The sequence below is a fragment of the Gopherus evgoodei genome, chromosome 8 (genome assembly GCF_007399415.2).
Source record: "Gopherus evgoodei ecotype Sinaloan lineage chromosome 8, rGopEvg1_v1.p, whole genome shotgun sequence".
NCBI classification, from domain to species: Eukaryota; Metazoa; Chordata; order Testudines; family Testudinidae; genus Gopherus; species Gopherus evgoodei.
The window spans coordinates 93,410,882-93,430,400 of record NC_044329.1 but is presented as its reverse complement, the minus strand read 5'-3'; the positions used below and the strand labels follow the sequence as shown (position 1 = coordinate 93,430,400).

Genomic DNA, 19,519 nt, shown 5'->3' with positions numbered 1-19,519 from the left:
ACACATTGCTAGAGTTAACATGACAATGAACTAAGCTTCACAGAACATTTAGCAGTGCATTATTAATGGGTTTGGCTCTATGTCCTTTGAGTTTACCTACATGGCTGCTTAAAAGTTGCTTAGTTGTATCTAGGGGCTTGTCTTTACTATGGTGGTAAGTTGACCTAAGTTACGCTACTCTAGCTATGCGTACAATGTAACTGGAGTCGATGTCGCTTAGGTCAACTTATCCTGGCGTCTTCACTATGCTACATCTACAGGAGACTCTCTCTGGTCAACTTACCTCAGGCCTGGTCTACACTGGGGGGAGGAAATTGATCTCAGTTACGCAACTTCAGCTATGTGAATAAGTCGACGTACTTTGACTTACTGCAGTGAAGACACCGCAGTAAGAAGATCTATGGCTGATGTTCCCCCATCAACTCCACCTGTGACTCTCACCATGATGGAGTACCGGAGTTGACAGGAGTGTGCTCGGCAGTCCGTTTATCGTGTCTAGACCTGCTAAATCGACACCTGCTGCATCGATTGCAGCAATGTTCATCTCCCTGGTAGCAAAGACAAGCCCTAGGATGGGGAAAAGTCTCTTGCTTTCTTTGCCTATCTTAACTATACTGTTCTGAGTTGGTTTTGTTCAAGTAGAACTCTTACATTAGTACATGTCTTGATTTCTATTATGTAGCCATCTGATGACAGACTTCATTAATACTTTGCCATGGAAGCATAGCTTTGGCACTCACCAAAGCTCAATTTAGTTCTAGTCTGGTTTCTGCCTAGTTGAGGGAAATAGTACTGAGCATACAGCCTCTGTTCTAAGGTATTCTGAGAAGAGCAGAATCTCTCCCTTCGGGTCTGTCTTACATGTCCCTGCTGACACAACTGCTCTAGAATCCCATTTTCTTTGTAACTAGATCTAAGGCCAACTACAGATTCCATTTCAAAGCTATCCTAACCACAGACACCTCCTTTGTATACTGTAACTCAGCAGTAGGTTTGAGGTGGAAAGCATCCATAATTAAAAATTCTCTACAGACATACAGCTGTACACATACAACAAATATTAACATCCAGCAGAGTTTAGCATTAAACACTACAGTAATGCTTAAAAGCCTCCCCACAATCTAAGATCCTAGATATTGATCATTATTTCTCTGGATGACAGACAACCGCACAACTGGCCAAATGACTTCAGACATTTAACAATAGTCATGTCAGATGCCTGAAAACTAACATTCCCAATTTAAAGCAACAGGCCTCCATGCCAGAAGCATTTTTATTTATTTTTAAATATAAATATACACAAACACCCCAGTCAGTACTAGAGAAAACACAGATTCTCGCCCCCATGCATGTGTGGTATCAGAAGGGTCCCTGGCTGGATATATTTCCCAATTTACCACATAATGTCCCCTTTAAAGTATTTTAGAGTGGAAGGATGGGCCAGTGGTTAGTGCCCTGGATTCAATTCCCTGATCCACCACATACTTCCTGTGTGAGCTCGCGCAAGTCACTTGGGAACTGAGGCTTAGTTCCCATCTGTAAAATGGGGATAATAGTATAGAATACTATCGCAGTATTTCACATGGGTGTTGAGAGAATAAACACATGAAAGATTGTGAGGCGCTCAGACGGCTGAAGTGGGGGGCCATGTACATACTTGAAACTGACGTAAAAAAAGCCAGCTGACTGACCAGTAAAAGAGACTTAAACCTACCAGCTTCACTGAGGTTTATTCACTTCATTGCCAGGAATTATTTAGATGTAAATTTTGCTTGCACTCAGCACATAGCCATTTCTGCCTGCTGTGGAACTGGGAATTCAACAAGATGTCGGTACCTTTGACATTGTTTAATGAAACACTACATATAAACTATGACAAATCATTTACACGCTTTGATAATGGGAAAATGTTATCAACTTTTATTACAAACATTTTCCTATGAATGTGAAATCTTTTTGTCTGATCGTTAACCCTCCACAAAAATCCAGTTTTTGAGCATATTCACATAACTGACGGCCACTCTCCTCCTGTGGCTACACTTTTTATTATTGCATTATTAATGCATTTTTGGATTAGCAGAGAATGCAAAAAAATTAGTACGAGGATATGCTTTAGAAAAAACATTGAAATAAGCACACACATTTATTAAATAAAGTTTCATAACATGGCCAATTTCCTAAGACTAAGTTAAACAGAATAAGTCTTTGTTCACCTTCATTGGCAAGATCTTTTTCAGAGAACAAAAGAAAGTTTATTCAAAAAATTGGGAAGAGGAAGTTTCTACACATACTGTGAATACACAGACTCTACAGAGTAGCACAAAGCTGACATTCAACTCCATGTTTGTTGGCTCCGATTTATAAATGAGTAAATTTTCCTCAAATATATTCCAGCTGAGTTGTTTTTGGCCTATCTCAGAGAGGGGTGGGGGTGAGGTGGGGAGCACGGACACTCTGAAATATTTTCTGTTCACACCCAATTTTCATATACTCATGATCTAAGCCATTGCCAGCATTATGATTATTAGTTACATTAAACTTCTAATTAAACAGAAAAGATATTCCAACGAGTAGATGTAGCTTTAGATCACAAGACTTCCTATTTAAATGTCTATGCAGCATCACAAACATCCCAAAATAGTGTATAGTAAGCATATGTGGCTTGTGATTTTATTATAGTAACAATGCTAGTAATTGCTTTCTATGATTGTCTATTTCTCTGTTGATATGTAAGAGATTTACTCACCTAACTGATATTAATATTAAATGGCATTACCCATATAAATTCCTTTTGTGTGAACAATAAAGGATATTCCCCCCACCATCCCCAATATTTAGCTGCTCTGCCATTTCACTTTTTAGTATAAGTTATCTATGGGTAAAAGTCTCAAGTAGTATCAATTTTGGGGGAACATATCTCAATTTATTTTACTAAGTGATGTGCAAGATCAATGCTTTTGTCAGTCCTAGAAGAACAAATTAAGCACACTTGCATGTAAGTTCTAAATTTGCATACAGATGTTAAATGCATTGATGTGCAGGCAGGCAGACAATATACTGGTGAGTTGATATTAGCAAATATTAAATATTTACAGTGTTCAAAATCCACCATAAAAAACCAACTACCTCTACAATTCAAAAAGAAAAAAAATCCAAGAAGTCTGCAGTGTTTCACTTTCTAGTACAAGCTGATCAGCAATAAACCTACTCCGAAATCTCCACTTCTTCCTAGTACTTGGTTTTAATTATTTCTCTTTAGGAAAAAGGAATTACTTAGTCCTTACAAAGATCAGTATAAAGCCATTTCATGGATTTCATCAGAAATAAAGTGTCTTTTTTCAACAGTCACTAATTCTCTTAACGCCTTATACTTAAAGTTATAGGAAACTCTGGTTTCTTCAGTTCTCCCTCCAAAAATGATCCCTTACATCCAAATTCAGTATATGTCATATATGATTTACAAACAGAGCAGGGGGGGAAAACTATATAGTATAGTTTTACATTTACATATAAATGGCAAATTTTGTAAAAAAGCAAACAAAAACAAGTTGATAAGTCACAGGAAATAGAAAGTCATTCTGCATTCACATCTAAGTTATAATGAACAGCAAAAAACCAAACCCCATTTTCTCTGGCAATACAGAAGCATATACTTGACAGAAATGTTTACTGTGCAACTAAAGACTTGCAATGTGGAACAAGAGTCCTACCTTTTGCACATCTCCTGTGAAATAGGCTATGGCCAAGGTGGGAAGAATCATAAACAGTGCATTGTAATAAAGGAGACCATACTTTCCCAGCTCCTAGGAACAGGAAATAGTTGCATATTTAGGTTGGCTCCACAAAACAGAGACATAAAATCTTATACATAAAGCTACACAAAGCCAGGTCTCATCTGTAAAATGAATGTGGTATTCATGCTAGTTAGAAGTGAAACAGGGACATTTTAAATATTATGAAATAAACCTGTCTTGCATATGATACTTTTAGAACCACTGGGTGAATTCTGTGCTTGGATGTTCTTTCAGAGACCCATAAAGACATTGCTGAAATATTAACAACCATCAATATTTGGGTCTTAAAAACTCATGCACACTTTCAGGGACACAGCCATGTTTCATTTCAGGTAGAGAAAGCACTTTGGTTTGGAATTCATAGAGAAGACAGAGAGGCCAGGTGTTCATCAGAATATGAGCAGTGCCTGGGCACCCTGTAAGTAAATGACCTCCATGGGCCCCACAACCAACCATGGACGTAGACAGAGCCAAACTGTGTTGGACCTGAAGAAGAGCTCTGTGTAGCTCAAAAGTCTGTCTCTTTCCCCAACAGAAATTGGTCCAATAAAAGATATTACCTCACTCATTTGTCTCTCCTGGACACCTGAAGCAGGAATCATGACTGAGCCCTCATTCTGGTTGAGTTTTCTGTATTATTATGGTTTGGCCTTGTTTACACCAGCAGCCAAAGCATTCAATAATAATTTTCTGAGAGAGGAGGCAAGGTGCATTGTTGGGGGAGTTTTGACATGGGGTATCTCAAACACAGACAGGAAGAAGAGTGTACCCTCCAGCAGGTTTGATGGAGCACTGTTTACCAGACTTGTAAAATTCTCTCTTATATTTTGTTCATTAGGCAATACTTTTACCTAGTTTGACTTCCATACAGCAGGCTTGGACACCTGGTTATAGTTATCATTAATCAACTGAAAGTGTCTTCAGTGTCAAACAGATTGCAGCTATGCCCTGCGGCACTTTAAGATTGCAGGATACGTTTATAATGCTAAAATGGTCGAGGACAGCCCGCAGAAGAACAGATACACCTATAGCATACCTAGCTCAAAATTTTGCATGATATTTTGTCATTTCCCGTAGCAGCAGACTGGTGACATAAGCCACCTTATTCACACACAAGTTGCCTTCTCCTATGCTCAAAATATTCTATGCTACACAAAAACATGTAACTTCATCACAGGAAACAAAAGGAGATGACGATAACTAAGTAAAGCATTTTAAGGAACAGACTCAACATTCACAATAAATATAATCAAGAAAATGCTTCGTATCACAGACAATAGATGCCCCAAATTTATTTATAGTGGCTTGCACTTGTATCTTCCTGGCTAGATTAATAGAAATGGAGTTCACTAGCAATGTAAAGGTTTGTTCTCCACCTTGTAGTTAAAAGTTACACTTAGCCCTCACACTATATGTTGTGAACATCTGAGAAGCTTGTCCTTATACTTTCAGGGTAGCCTAAACAATCAGTTTCTCTCTTTCTCAGATGTTGAACTACTAGGAACTTGGCAATACTGCTGAGACCCTAACTGAATAGAGCACATTTATGTTCAGTGTTTCTAAGGAGATGAACAGGGACTCCCAATTGCCCCAAAGTACACTATAGAGCCCGTGTTGAAAAACTACACAGTTGCAACAATAAAGGACAGAAGTTCATTTTCAGATCTGGCTGCAGAAAAAAAAAAAAAGGTAGAATAGGCTGACATATCAGCTCTCCCTGCCTTTGAAAGCAGTGGGAGGGAGGATGTGATCAGTTCACTGTCTAGTGAAGAACCAGGTTTTTAATTCTTTTAAATGACCCTGACTTTGTAGCCAAACAGCCAAATCTATTATTTCACCCAGATACAAATAAACATAGCTCCAACAACAGTGAATTGGTTATGCTTACAGTTTGATAAAACTGAATTTACAGTTTATATCAAAATACATGCAACTGTATTTGCAAATTAAACAAAAGTGTCAAGTTAAGATCCAGAATTCAAGACAAACACAAAAATCAGGAGCTACAAAAGTTCTACTTTAATAACAGTGAGAAGATGTGATGAGTTCAGTGACAGAGCACAATACCTGGGGGAATGAACAATTCATCCAAACACCATAATACCAGCTGCAGAATACACTCACATTTTCAGTCTCCACCAATTAGCTTTCTATTCATTAACCCAAAATGTTCAAAATTTTAAAAGTGGTGATGTTGTAGATTAGCTGTTACTTTGCTACACAATAATGTCATTCTTAGAGTGAAAACTGAAGTCAGCCTACCTTTGAATCCAGTTTCTGTTTTACATATGCACCATTTGCAGCTGTCAAGACATCATTAATCAGGATAAAAATATATCCTTCTAGATCAAACGCCAAGTCAGCACTGGAGGGGGAAATTAAGAATTTAAATTGCTCAGAGTGTAACATTAATAGAACTCCTCCATGTTATATTTTGTCTATAAGTTCCATGTAGAAAAGGCATTTCCAGTGAGCTTACCTGGCAGCCTAGACTCTGCATTTGAGGCACTGAGGTAAGACTCAATATAATAAACGCTGCATTCAGTACTACTAACTGTACAAACTAAGGCCCCGATCCCATAAATGCCACAAATGTTTACACATGCTTAACTTTACTAGCATGAGCTTGAAATCAGTGGAACTACTCCTGATAGTAAAGTCCAGCACATGCCTAAGTGTTTGAGAATGGGGGCTTTAGTCTGGGACTGAAAGTCATTTTCTCCAGTTCTGGACTTTTTTTTTTTTTTTTTTAAATGAAAACATACAAACATTAGGCCATTAACTAGCAGTCTACTCTTCTCCCAGGTGAAGAAGTGAGTTTTTTCCACTCACCTTGCCCTGACAATGAAATTCAATATTTTGCACAACTTCAGCAATTTCCATTTAAAAGGATCATAAAATATTTTAAAATTAAGATTTTACGTGACAACTTAAGCCTTGTTTACACTAGAAAATTCAATCACTTTCACTTATACTGATATAAAGGTGCTTGTACCAGAATACTTTATTTACCTGCTAGAAGGGGAATAAGTTATAGTGGTAAGAGACACCTTAATATCAATATAACTGCATCCACACTAGGGCTTTTACTGGTATAATAAGAAGTCACACCCCTAACCAAAACAGCAGAACTTTGATTGCAGACCATGCCTCACCCCCATTCTACCATTATCTACATCAGGGGTTGGCAACCTCTGGCACTTGTTTTGCCAGGGTAAGCAACCTGGCGGGCCGGGCCAGTTTGTTTACCTGCCGCATCGACAGGTTCAGCCAGTCACGGCTCCCACTGGCCGCGGTTCACCATCCTAGGCCCATGGGGGTGGCGGGAAGCCACGGACAGCATATCCCTTGGCCCGCACCGCTTCCCACAGCCCCCATTGGCCTGGGACGGTGAACTGCGGCCAGTGGCAGCTGTCGACATGGCAGGCAAACAAACTGGGCCGGCCCGCCAGGATGCTTACCCTGGCGAGCCGCGTGCCAGAGGTTGCTGACCCCTGATCTACATGAAGGCTTTACCATAACCATCCCAGACAGTGGAAAAAACAGAAGTTGAACAAGGACAAGTTATGCTTTTAAGTTTAGAATTTTCTAGCTGGTCTATCTATTGCAGAGCATGCTGGCAGGATTTCATCATTTAAGTGCTACCGTTAAACTATTACAGTTTATGCATTCTAATTAACTTTGTAAACTAACCAGCATGCTCTGTACAAGCCATTTAAAAGACAAATAATATAAACTGTAAAAAGCTGTGCAATATAAAGTGGAAGGGATAAAAGCTTGAAATCTTACCTAGCAGCTACAAATGCACCAATTATCATTGCAAACACTGTCATTTGAATGCCCCAAGAAAATTTCTTCCTGAAAAAAAAAAAAAAAAAAAGATACAAGAACCTTACTATCACTCATAAGCACAGTTCAATTTTTACATCGCAGCGCCATTTCTAGTACTAAGGGAAAAGCATTTGCTCTGGTCACACTTCTGACTTCCTGGTGAAGAATCAACATATTAGAAGCAAGATCAGAAATTCTGGAAGAGCAGAATACTTATGATTTTTTAATTAGGACTGATGAGGTGTAATACTTTAGTAAGTACTGTCTGAGCCCACTATAAAGATTTCAGCTTGGCGTTCCAGAACTAGCCCCAGTATTAGAGAATCTGAACATCTATTTGAGCTATTATCACTGTGGACCAGAAAAATGCCATAATGCTGTGGTGACTGGCCACTAACACTGACTAGCCTGTGAATAGGTGACAACCAGGGATGACAACCAGGGGGAGGGGGGAAAAACATCAGTAATACACAGCGTGAGTGACCCTCATTCAATGTGGTGTAAGTAACTCTGGAATAGCCTTCTACCCAAAGAATTACAGGGTAAGAAGACTGACAAACCTACCTATACACACAGAATTAATGATCTTGCCTACACTGTAAGTAAACAGTGCAAGACTCCAACTACATCAAGACAATTAATCTAGAGATTTGACCTCAACCAAGACTGCCAAAATACAGTACACCCTCATTGTAAGGAATTAACTGTGTATTAACCATCTGGCATATGGACATAATCCTCATGCAGAGTCAGCCTAGTGATAAATATGATAGAGACGCAGCGTAGAAAGTGCATTAGTGTAAGAATCTTAACATTTTCCTCCCTTAGCGATGCAGTTAAATATATAAACTTAATGCATCATATGTTTTTTTTCTTTGATAAAAACATGAAGGTGAATGACCCATTTAGCATAAGATAATACTCTAAGAAAATAATGTATTATCAGTGTTCTCTCTCTTCCTTGCCCCATTTTTCTAAAGCCCAATTTATGGCCAACTAAATCTGACTGCACAAATCCTCTACCCGTAAAGGCTTACTAAAATGTTGCAACCACTTTAACAATCTTAAAAATGATATGAATAAAAGATGGATACTTTTGGAAATAACTCACTTGAGTAAAATTCCTTCAGCAAACATTGTAAACAGAATAGAAAACCTTCTCAGAACCGTGAACATTGGCAAGCTGCAAAAGAAAAAAATAAGATTAAACATGGGGGAAAAAAATTATGAAACTCCACAGACACGTTACACCCCAAGCTCATCCCCACAGTGATACTCTGAATCAACACTAAGTTACTTTATAGGAACCAAGATAAAGATGAAAATCAGAGCAATACAAAACTACCACAACAGTAAGGATCCCATGGCATCCCTCCTGGAAATCATTCATTCCACAGCCAAAAGGTACTACTTACACCTGTTAAGAACTTTTCACAGGAGAAAGTCTCCATCTCCTACCAGCTGGATATAGTGCATGTTACTTCCAGAGGTTAACAATAATTTGATTTTGTAATGCTATTTTCAAGCTCTCAAATCTATGAAATCCAGAGCAACAAATGAAGGTTGATTACATTTATTACCAAATGTATCTAAATATCTTAAGGCTTCACACAGTTCAATGTAAATAATCAAGTTGTATTATAATGAAAAAAGCATTCCATGAATAGATGTGTAGCTGATTGTGGGGTTCTCTCCCACTTTCCCTCAAAATAATGTCTCTTCAAATCAGCTAAGTCATACCATTTTCTCCCTCCTTCCTCCCAACCCTTCGCCCCAGCAGATCCAAAGGCCAGCATCTTTTAGTACAGCCTCTCCCCACGCCTTTCTGCCTCCCCAGATGCTTTTCAAGCGTAAGAACAGAGACTCCTCTAAGATCATAGGAATAAGCTTCATTGGATACACTGACAGATCACTAAATGCCAGTCAGGAGAGTGTCATCTTGTAATTTATGCCCTTTTTTTTTTTTTTAAATAAAAACTTGCACATTCAAAGGCCAGGAAAGAGACCTTGATTACTACTTGCCAGATAATAGTTATAATCCTCATTCCCCTACATTGCCACAAATCAAGCCCATGGTGATATTAAAGATCAGTTTCACCTTTATGTACAATCATAACACATTATAACCTCACTAAATAATAAAAGTTATCCGTACTTCAGTTTCTTTGTGCTGAACAGTCCTGTGATTTGGTTCCCAAAATATAGAAAAGGTAGTGGAAACGTCTAGAAAATTACAAGAGGGACAACACTCAATAAAAAATTAGACAGCTAAGAAAACTATCCATTCACATAGTAACGTGGTTACATGATCAGAGTTCTTCAATCCTGAAATGCTTAGTTCTCACACGCACATTCAGACATCAGATAATATAGTAAAGCATTGACTCTATAAGAGCTTTCAATTAGGGAACCATCTCAGCATGGAGACAAGCAAAAACATTTGTGCAGCCTACTTTAACACATGAGTTACAACACACACACACACACACTTCAGAAAAATGCATTTATCTTAAGCAATAATTTGTGAAACATTAGCTGAACATCAGTTGCATATAGATACCATCTTTAAAATTAACGGCAACATAAACTTGGGGAAAGGTACATATATGAGAATACAAAAATAAATACAGAGTTACAACAACTGCTTTACATAGCAGAATTCTGTGCTGAATTGCATAATGTAATAAGGCAGAAACCATGTTATATTTGATGAATAAAGTATTTTAAAATAGTATATTTTAAATAAAAAGCATTCTCTCTTTCAAGTCTAGCTAACAGCACTAGATGTTAGTTAACTTTTTAAAGAATATGCATATTTTAAAGTGCCTATACCTTAAAAGGATAGTAAGAACTGGATTTTACTTTAGACACTATGAGGGAAAAAAATGTTTTACCTTTCGAGGTATATTTCTGTCAAAGTCTGGAAACTTCACCACCCTGAGCGCCTTTCCCACCCAAAGCACAGTCACCGTGGCCACCATCTATAAGAGGAGCACAAAACACTCACTGTTCCATCACAACCACCCCTCCCATGCATTACTAGAAACATGCAATATTCAGGAATCCAACTAACCTGGCCTAGTCCAACACATAGTGAGGAGGGAAATCTATAGTAAAAAAAAAATAAAATACAAAAGTCAGCAAAGTCAACATTGTATCTTCGGTCAATCACTTCTAGAGAGAGAAACACCCCATTAAAATGCAATCTGCCCTCCTTTCAAAGTTTGCTCTTTAGCTAAGCCTTAATGCAAGCCTTTGAATATTTGCCTTAAAGCATTTCCTGGCCAAAGCTTAAAAGAAGCTGGCTCTACCAGCCGAGCTAACAGCAAACAACAGCCATGACCCTACAGCTTTGGGATGCTAACGGTTTGTTCTCCCCGGCCTCACGTTCTCAATGACTCTGAACACTTCCTTGGAGGCAGTGAACCTGCTCCCCAGCCTGCTCCGCACCTGGGGAACTCCCTAGCGAGCTCATCCAAACCATACAGCAACCCGATGCAGCAAGTGCCAAGCAAGACTCACAGAGTGTTAGGGTGACCAGATGTCCCGATTTTATATGGCCAGTCCTGATTTGGGGGGGCTCTCTTATATAGGCTCCTATCACCCCCACCCCCACCCCCCCACACACACACACACGTCCCGATTTTTTAGACTTGCTGTCTGGTCACACTACAGCGTGTAGCTAAGCTGGGAGTCAGGATCAAAACACTCTCTGCAGCCGGGGAAGGCGGGGGGGGGGGGGAGGGCGAACCCCCCACCCCTGTGCCCGCAGCCGGGGAAGGCAGAGGGGGGCGCCCCCCTGGTCTATCCATTGGGTTTCAGCTGATGCCCCCTGCCCCGCTCGGTGCTGTGACAGAGCAGCTCCCCCGTGCGAAGCATCCCCCGGACCCGGCGGGGGGAGCCCTGCTCCGGGCCCCGCCGCACGGGTTAATGTGCAGCCAGCCCCAGCTCCAGCTCCAGCCCCTGCTCCCGCTCGCGGCGCCGACCTCTGCCCGGAGCCCAGCGGCGCGGCGCGGCCCGGCTCACCCGTAGCTGGTGAGGACGCTCTTGTTCACCACCACGATGAGGAAGGAGCTGAACCCGTAGAGCGCCGCCGCCAGCAGCTTGAGGCAGACGCTGAGGCTCGGGGCCGCCATGCCCGGCTCCTCATCTCCGCCAGCGGGGGCTTGTCGCGGCGCCCCGGCTGCCTGGCGTCTGCGCGCGGCGGCCGACATGGCTGCAGGGGCACGTCAGACGGGCGGGGGCGGTGCCGGGCGCGGAGCCCAAGGGGCGGTGCTGCGGCCGGTTGCGCCCGCCCGGGGGGAAGGGGAGGCAGCGCAGGGGCGGGGGCTGCGCCATGCGCGGGGTTGGCCTCGGGCCGCGGTAATTTGCCCCCTCCTCGAGTCCAGCCCTCGCGCTGAGGCAGGGCCAAGTCACCTAGAACCGTGTCCCACAGGTGTGTCCGACCTGTTCCTCCAAACCTGCCCTGAGGCTGCTGCCACAAATTCCCTTGCAAGGCGAGCGCCCCTGCCCCGATTTTCTCTAGGGCTCCCTTGCTGCAGATTAAGCTCAGTCATTTTTGTCTTCTCTTCAGTGGTTGTGGGGGACGATTGATCAAATGCCTCAAAGGCTCTTGTAAAGAGGGTGGTGAAGACTGTTGGGGGTTCTGCCTCACTCGTCTTTTGCCAAGCTGAAAGAGGCCTGGTTTTTGTTAACCTTTCCTCCTAGGTCAAGTTTTCTACACCTTGTATTATTGTTGCTCTCCTCCGGACTCTTTCTCATTTGTCCACATAGTTCCTAAAGCGGGGTGTGCAGAACTGGACCCAGTATTCCAGCTGAGGCCTTAGTTGAGCCATGTAGAGCAGGATCATGATCTTCTGTGTCTTACACACACCCCCATCCTTCTCTCCGGGATGACCACTTTAATCCTCTCCTCACCTATCAGGGAAGATCTCTGCTAGCCAAATGCAAACAGCTCAGCGCCAATTCTACCCCCCCACACCCCACCCCTTGGCTAACTGTGGGGAGGATTTCTTTTCAGCCACTGGCAAACACCCCAGTAGGCACAGCCGCCTATGAATGTCCCCTTAATTAAATTCACGTATTTCAACCAGGTTACCACAAATGATATCACGCTCCTGAGGATAACACCGAGAGATAAAGAACAGATGTTACTTGAATGCCAGCAAACACTGGGACCATATACTGCCAGGCTTTGTCATGCAGTGATACCAGATTACTTGCTACTAGCATGGCATGGTAAAGTGTCCTACCATGGAGGATGGAATAAGGCTGCTCTCCCCAAAAACCTTCTGCAAAGAGTACCTCCAGGAGAGCTTCATGGAGATGTCCCTGGAGGATTTCCGCTCCATCCCCAGACACATTAACAGACTTTTCCAGTAGCTGTACTGGCCACGAATGCATCCCAAGTCCTCAGGGCAAATTAATCATTACAAAACGCTTGCTTTTAAACCATGTTTTATATTTACAGAGGTACACTCACCAGAGGTCCCTTCTATGGCTTCATGGTCTGGGATACCACCTTGGGAGGGTTGGGAGGATATTTCAGTCAAGGTGAGAAAAAGTTCCTGGCTGTTGGGGAGAATGGTGTGCTGTGTGGTCTCCTCAACCTCCTCCTCCTCATCGTCCCCATCTGCAAAATCCTCAGGCATGGCAACTGAGAGAACCCCGTCATCGAAATTCACGGACAGAGGTGCGGTAGTGGTGGTGGCCATTGGTGAGCTGGGGCCAGTTTGCACCAGTTCGCAAGAACCAGTTGTTAAATTTAGGAGCCGGTGTAGAACCGGTTGCTAAAGGGGTGGCCCGGCTTCCCCAGGGAGCAATTTAAAGGGTCTGCTGGAGCCCTGGGGTAGTGGGGGGCTCCAGGGGCTATTTAAAGGGCTGAGGATCCAGCTGCCTCTGCCACCCTAGTCCTTTAAATAGCTGCCAGAGCCCCGCCACTTCCCCAGGGCTCCAGATGCTATTTAAAGGGCGAGGGCAGTAGAAGCAGGGGAACCATGGGCCCTTTAAATAGCCCCCAGAGCCTAGGAGTAGTGAGGGGGCTCCAGGGGCTATTTAAAGGGCCGGGGCTCCAGCTGCCTCTGCCACTCTGGTCCTTTAAATAGCCGCCAGAGCCCTGCCACTTCCCCAGGGCTCCAGCAGCTATTTAAAGGGCTGGAACGGTAGAAGCAGGGGAGCCTCAAGGCTCCTCCAACAGGTCTTAAAAGAAAGCTTTATATAAAAAAGAAAGAAAAAATACAAATGTTCTCTCTGTATTAAGATGATACAACACAGGGTCAATTGCTTAAAAGAATATTGAATAAACAGCCTTATTAAAAAAGAATACAAATCAAAGCACTCCAGCACTTATATTCATGCAAATACCAAATAGCCCCCAGAGCCCCAGGCTGCTGCTGCTACCCTGGTGGGGGAAGAGGGAGGAGAAACTTGCGGGTTCTGAGGGGGGCAGTAGGGGTAGAATGTAGGTTGGGGTCCGATGGGTGTGGGGGGGAGATAGGCTTGTACAGTACTCACTGTGCGGTTCCCTACCGGGTCTTCGGCGGCACTTCAGCGGTGGCGGGGGGAGAGGTCTTCACTCACTCCAGGTGAAGGACCTGCAGCCAAAAACCCAGAGCTAGTGAAGACCCACCCCCCACCACCACCGAAGTGCTGCCAAGGAACTGGTAGGGAACCGTTTCTTAGGATTTTGGGAGCTCATCACTAGTGGCGGCCCTGTTATAACCTTATTCCCAGATTTGGACCTTAGCGTCCAAAATATGGGGGTTAGCATGAAAGCCTCCAAGCTTAGTTACCAGCTTGGACCTGGTACTTGCTGCCACCACCCAAAAAATTAGAGTGTTTTGGGGCACTCTGGTCCCCATGAAAAACCTTCCCTGGGGACCCCAAGACCCAAATCCCTTGAGTCTCACAGCAAAGGGAAATAATCCTGTTTCCCTTCCCCCCTCCAGGTGCTCCTGGAGAGATACACAGACACAAGCTCTGTGAAACTACACAGAGTGATTCCCCCTCTCCGTTCCCCAGTCCTGGGAACAAAAAGGACTTTCCTATTCCCCAGAGGGAATGCAAAATCAGGCTAGCCAATTCAACACACACAGACCTCCCCTGATTTCTTCCTCCCACCAATTCCCTGGTGAGTACAGACTCAATTTCCCTGAAGTAAAGAAAAACTCCAACAGGTCTTAAAAGAAAGCTTTATATAAAAAAGAAAGAAAAAATACAAATGTTCTCTCTGTATTAAGATGATACAACACAGGGTCAATTGCTTAAAAGAATATTGAATAAACAGCCTTATTCAAAAAGAATACAAATCAAAGCACTCCAGCACTTATATTCATGCAAATACCAAAGAAAAGAAACCATATAACTTACTATCTGATCTCTTTGTCCTTACACTTAGAAACAGAAGATTAGAAAACAGAGCTACTTCTCCAAAGCTCAGAGACAGCAGGCAGACAGACAAAAGACTCAGACACACAATTCCCTCCACCCAAAGTTGAAAAAAAATCCGGTTTCCTGATTGGTTCTCTGGTCAGGTGTTTCAGGTGAAAGAGACATTAACCCTTAGCTATCTGTTTATGACACGCCCCCCAAATTGCAGACAGTGGGGAAGCTCACTGGCGGCAATTTCCTTCTAGAACTTGAAAATAAACAGATCAATACAACACATGCACCTTTACATATACTACTAAGTATATAACTAACAGACTTTTACATGTTAAGAACACTTTTTAACTACTGGATTCTGGGAAACTCTCACGGGAGAGTGCATCAGCAACTTTGTTAGAAGCTCCTGTGATGTGTTGAATGTCAAAATCAAAATCTTGGAGAGCTAAACTCCAACGAAGAAGTTTCTTGTTGTTCCCCTTGGCAGTATGAAGCCACTTTAGTGCAGCATGGTCAGTTTGTAGTTTGAACCGCCGTCCCCAAACATATGGGCGTAGCTTTTCCAGGGCGTACACAATGGCATAGCATTCCTTTTCACTGACTGACCAGTGACTTTCCCTCTCAGACAGTTTCTTGCTGAGAAACACGACAGGATGGAAGTTGTGATCTGTTGCTTCCTGCATGAGCACTGCTCCTATACCACGCTCAGATGCATCTGTGGTTACTAGGAATGGCTTGTCAAAGTCCGGGGCCCTGAGTACAGGGTCAGACATGAGTGTTGCCTTAAGTTGGGTAAAGGCCTTTTGACACTCATCAGTCCACTTAACTGCATTTGGCTGGGTCTTTTTGGTCAGGTCGGTCAATGGGGCAGCGATTTGGCTGTAGTGTGGTACAAATCGCCTGTAGTATCCGGCCAAGCCTAAGAAGGATTGGACCTGCTTCTTTGACTTTGGGACAGGCCACTTTTGGATAGCATCCACCTTGGCCTGTAGGGGGTTTATGGTTCCTCGACCCACCTGGTGCCCCAGGTAAGTCACTCTGTTTTGGCCTATTTGACACTTTTTGGCCTTAACAGTTAGTCCTGCCTGCCTGATGCGCTCAAAGACCTTTTCCAGGTGTAGTAGGTGTTCGGGCCAGGAGTCTGAAAAAATGGCCACATCATCGAGGTAGGCAACTGCAAATTCTCCCAGTCCAGCTAGTAGACCGTCTACCAGCCTCTGGAAGGTGGCGGGTGCATTTCGAAGGCCGAAAGGAAGGACATTGAATTCATACACCCCCGCATGGGTGACGAATGCTGACCTCTCCTTGGCAGGTTCATCTAGCGGTACTTGCCAGTACCCCTTGGTTAAGTCTATTGTAGAGATGAACTGGGCACGTCCCAACTTCTCCAATAGCTCATCAGTGCGTGGCATTGGATAGTTGTCCGGACGAGTTACCGCATTTAGCTTACGGTAGTCCACGCAAAAGCGTATTTCCCCATCTGGTTTGGGTACTAGAACCACTGGAGATGCCCATGCACTGGTAGATGGGCGGATTATACCCATCTGTATCATGTTCTGGATCTCCCGTTCTATAGCAGCTTGGGCATGAGGAGACACTCGGTAGGGTGGGGTTCTGATTGGGTGAGCATTACCTGTATCAATGGAGTGGTATGCCCGTTCAGTCCATCCTGGGGTGGCTGAGAACAATGGGGCGAAGCTAGTGCACAGCTCCTTGATTTGTTGCCGCTGCAGACGTTCCAGGGTGGTTGAGAGGTTCACCTCTTCCACGCCACCGTCTTTTTTCCCGTCGTAGTAGACACCGTCAGGCCACTCAGCATCATCTCCCTGGACTGTAAACTGACAAACCTGTAAGTCTCTGGAATAGAAAGGCTTGAGAGAATTAACATGGTACACTTTAGGCTTTAGTGAGGAATTGGGAAATGCTATGAGATAGTTTACAGTTCCCAGGCGCTCTTGGACCGTGAATGGCCCTTCCCATGATGCTTCCATCTTATGGGCCTGTTGCGCCTTCAAGACCATAACCTGGTCTCCTACCTTGAAGGAACGTTCTCTGGCATGTCTGTCATACCAGGCCTTTTGCTCTTTCTGAGCATCCTTTAGGTTCTCTCTAGCAAGGGCTAAAGAGTGTCGGAGGGTGCTTTGTAGGTTGCTTACAAAGTCCAGAATGTTAGTTCCTGGAGAAGGCGTAAACCCCTCCCATTGCTGCTTCACCAACTGTAATGGCCCCTTAACCTCGTGACCATACACAAGTTCAAATGGTGAAAACCCTAAACTGGGATGTGGTACAGCCCTGTAGGCAAACAGCAACTGCTGCAACACTAGGTCCCAATTATTGGAGAATTCGTTGATGAATTTTCTTATCATGGCTCCCAAAGTTCCATTGAACCTTTCCACCAGGCCATTGGTTTGATGGTGGTACGGGGTGGCAACCAAGTGATTCACCCCATGAGTTTCCCACAGTTTTTCCATGGTCCCTGCCAGGAAATTAGACCCTGAATCTGTAAGGATGTCAGAGGGCCAACCTACCCTGGCAAAGATGTCTGTTAGGGCCAGGCACACAGTGTTAGCCCTGGTGTTGCCTAGAGCTACTGCTTCTGGCCATCGGGTAGCAAAGTCCACTAAAGTCAGTACGTACTGCTTTCCTCTGGGCGTCTTTTTTGGGAAAGGGCCCAGAATATCCACAGCTACTCGCTGAAATGGGACCTCAATTATGGGGAGTGGCTGGAGAGGGGCCTTGACCTGGTCTTGAGGCTTACCCACTCTTTGGCATACCTCACAAGACCGGACATACTTGGCAACATCCTTGCCCATCCCCTCCCAGTGGAAGGACTTCCCCAACCGGTCCTTGGTTCTGTTCACCCCAGCATGGCCACTGGGATGATCATGGGCTAAGCTTAAGAGCTTCCCCCGGTACTTAGTTGGAACCACCAACTGTTTTTGCGGCTGCCATTCTTCCCGGTGTCCACCAGAAAGAATTTCCTTGTATAAAAGTCCTTGGTCTATAACAAACCGGGATCGATTAGAAGAGCTGAGAGGCGGTGGGGTGCTCCGTGCCGCCGCCCAAGCTTTCTGAAGGCTGTCATCTGCTTCCTGCTCAGTCTGGAACTGTTGCCTTGAGGCTGAGGTCACCAGTTCTTCCTCAGACTGTGGACTTGGGCTTGGTCCCTCTGGAAGCGATGTAGGTGATGGGGTTGTTTCCGTTGCTGGTGAACCGCTCTCCGCTGGTGCACCTGAGGGTATTTCAGGCTCTGGCTGAGCCTTTTGGGTATGGCTGTCTTGTGCTTCTGCCAGTTCTGGCTCGCTGGCGCCCTCTGGCGTTGAGGTTGAAGATGGGGTTGCACTTGCTGGTGCTGGTTGCTGTTCCAGTTCCGGGCCTGGGACTGGAGATGCTGTGGCTGTTTCAGTGGTTGGCATGGAATCCGGGTTCACTACCTCTGTCTGGGTCTCTGGTAACACAGACGGGGCGTCTGTGGACGGCTCAGGAACAGGAATGGGTCTGGAAGCTTGCCTGGTTTGGCTACGTGTAACCATTCCCACTCTCTTGGCCCGCCTCACCTGGTTGGCCAAGTCTTCCCCCAGTAGCATGGGGATAGGATAATTGTCATAGACTGCAAAAGTCCACATTCCTGACCAGCCTTTGTACTGGACAGGCAGTTGAGCTGTAGGCAAGTCTACAGCTTGTGACATGAAGGGGTAAATTGTAACTTTGGCCTTTGGGTTGATGAATTTGGGGTCAACGAAGGATTGGTGGATAGCTGACACTTGTGCCCCCGTGTCTCCACGCAGTAACCTTCTTTCCGCCCACTCTCAAATTTTCCCTTCGCTCCAAGGGTATTTGAGAGGCATCTGGGCCTGGGGATCTTTGGTGTGATGGTGGTGTAATGAATTGCACTCGCATGGTGTTCTTTGGACAGTTGGCCTTGATATGTCCCAGTTCATTACACTTAAAGCATCTTCCATCTGATGGGTCACTGGGCCGAGGTGAGTTACTGGAGACTGGTGAGGTTGAAGGGTAGGGTATCTGTGGCTTTACTTGGGTGGTATGTGGGGTCTTTGGCTGTCCTCGGTTGTAGGGTTTATGGTCTGTGTGCCCCCTGGGGTAATCGTTCCCCTTGACAGTAGCTTTCTTGCTTTCTGCCAGTTCCATCCATTTGGCTCCAATCTCCCCCGCCTCAGCGATATCTTTGGGATTTCTATCTTGTATGTACCGTGTGATGTCTTCAGGAACACCATCCAAGAACTGCTCCATTTGTATGAGGAGGTTCAGTTCTTCCAAGGTTTGAATGTTGTTTCCTGTTAGCCAGGCCTCATAGTTTTTTGCAATGTAGTAGGCGTGTTTGGGAAATGACACCTCTGGTTTCCATTTTTGGGTTCTGAAGCGCCGACGGGCATGATCTGGGGTTATCCCCATCCTGTATCTGGCCTTGGTTTGAAAAAGTTTATAGTCGTTCATTTGCAGCTTAGGCATTTCAGCTGCCACCTCTGCTAAAGGTCCACTGAGTTGTGGCC

General features: G+C 44.3%; 1 protein-coding gene across 1 annotated transcript in view; it reads right to left on the bottom strand.

The window, feature by feature from the left end:
- The window catches only part of SLC35D1 (solute carrier family 35 member D1), a 34,172-nt gene extending 22,333 nt beyond the window's left edge, over positions 1 to 11,839 (bottom strand). The window contains exons 1-8 of the mRNA XM_030572429.1: positions 11,652 to 11,839; positions 10,699 to 10,732; positions 10,520 to 10,606; positions 9,781 to 9,848; positions 8,737 to 8,808; positions 7,584 to 7,652; positions 6,057 to 6,159; positions 3,711 to 3,803 (exon numbers count right to left, since the gene is read on the bottom strand). Of these exons, the coding sequence (XP_030428289.1) occupies positions 3,711 to 3,803; positions 6,057 to 6,159; positions 7,584 to 7,652; positions 8,737 to 8,808; positions 9,781 to 9,848; positions 10,520 to 10,606; positions 10,699 to 10,732; positions 11,652 to 11,839 (714 nt within the window). The remainder of the gene's footprint in view (positions 1 to 3,710; positions 3,804 to 6,056; positions 6,160 to 7,583; positions 7,653 to 8,736; positions 8,809 to 9,780; positions 9,849 to 10,519; positions 10,607 to 10,698; positions 10,733 to 11,651) is intronic.
- Positions 11,840 to 19,519: the final 7,680 nt, after the last annotated feature.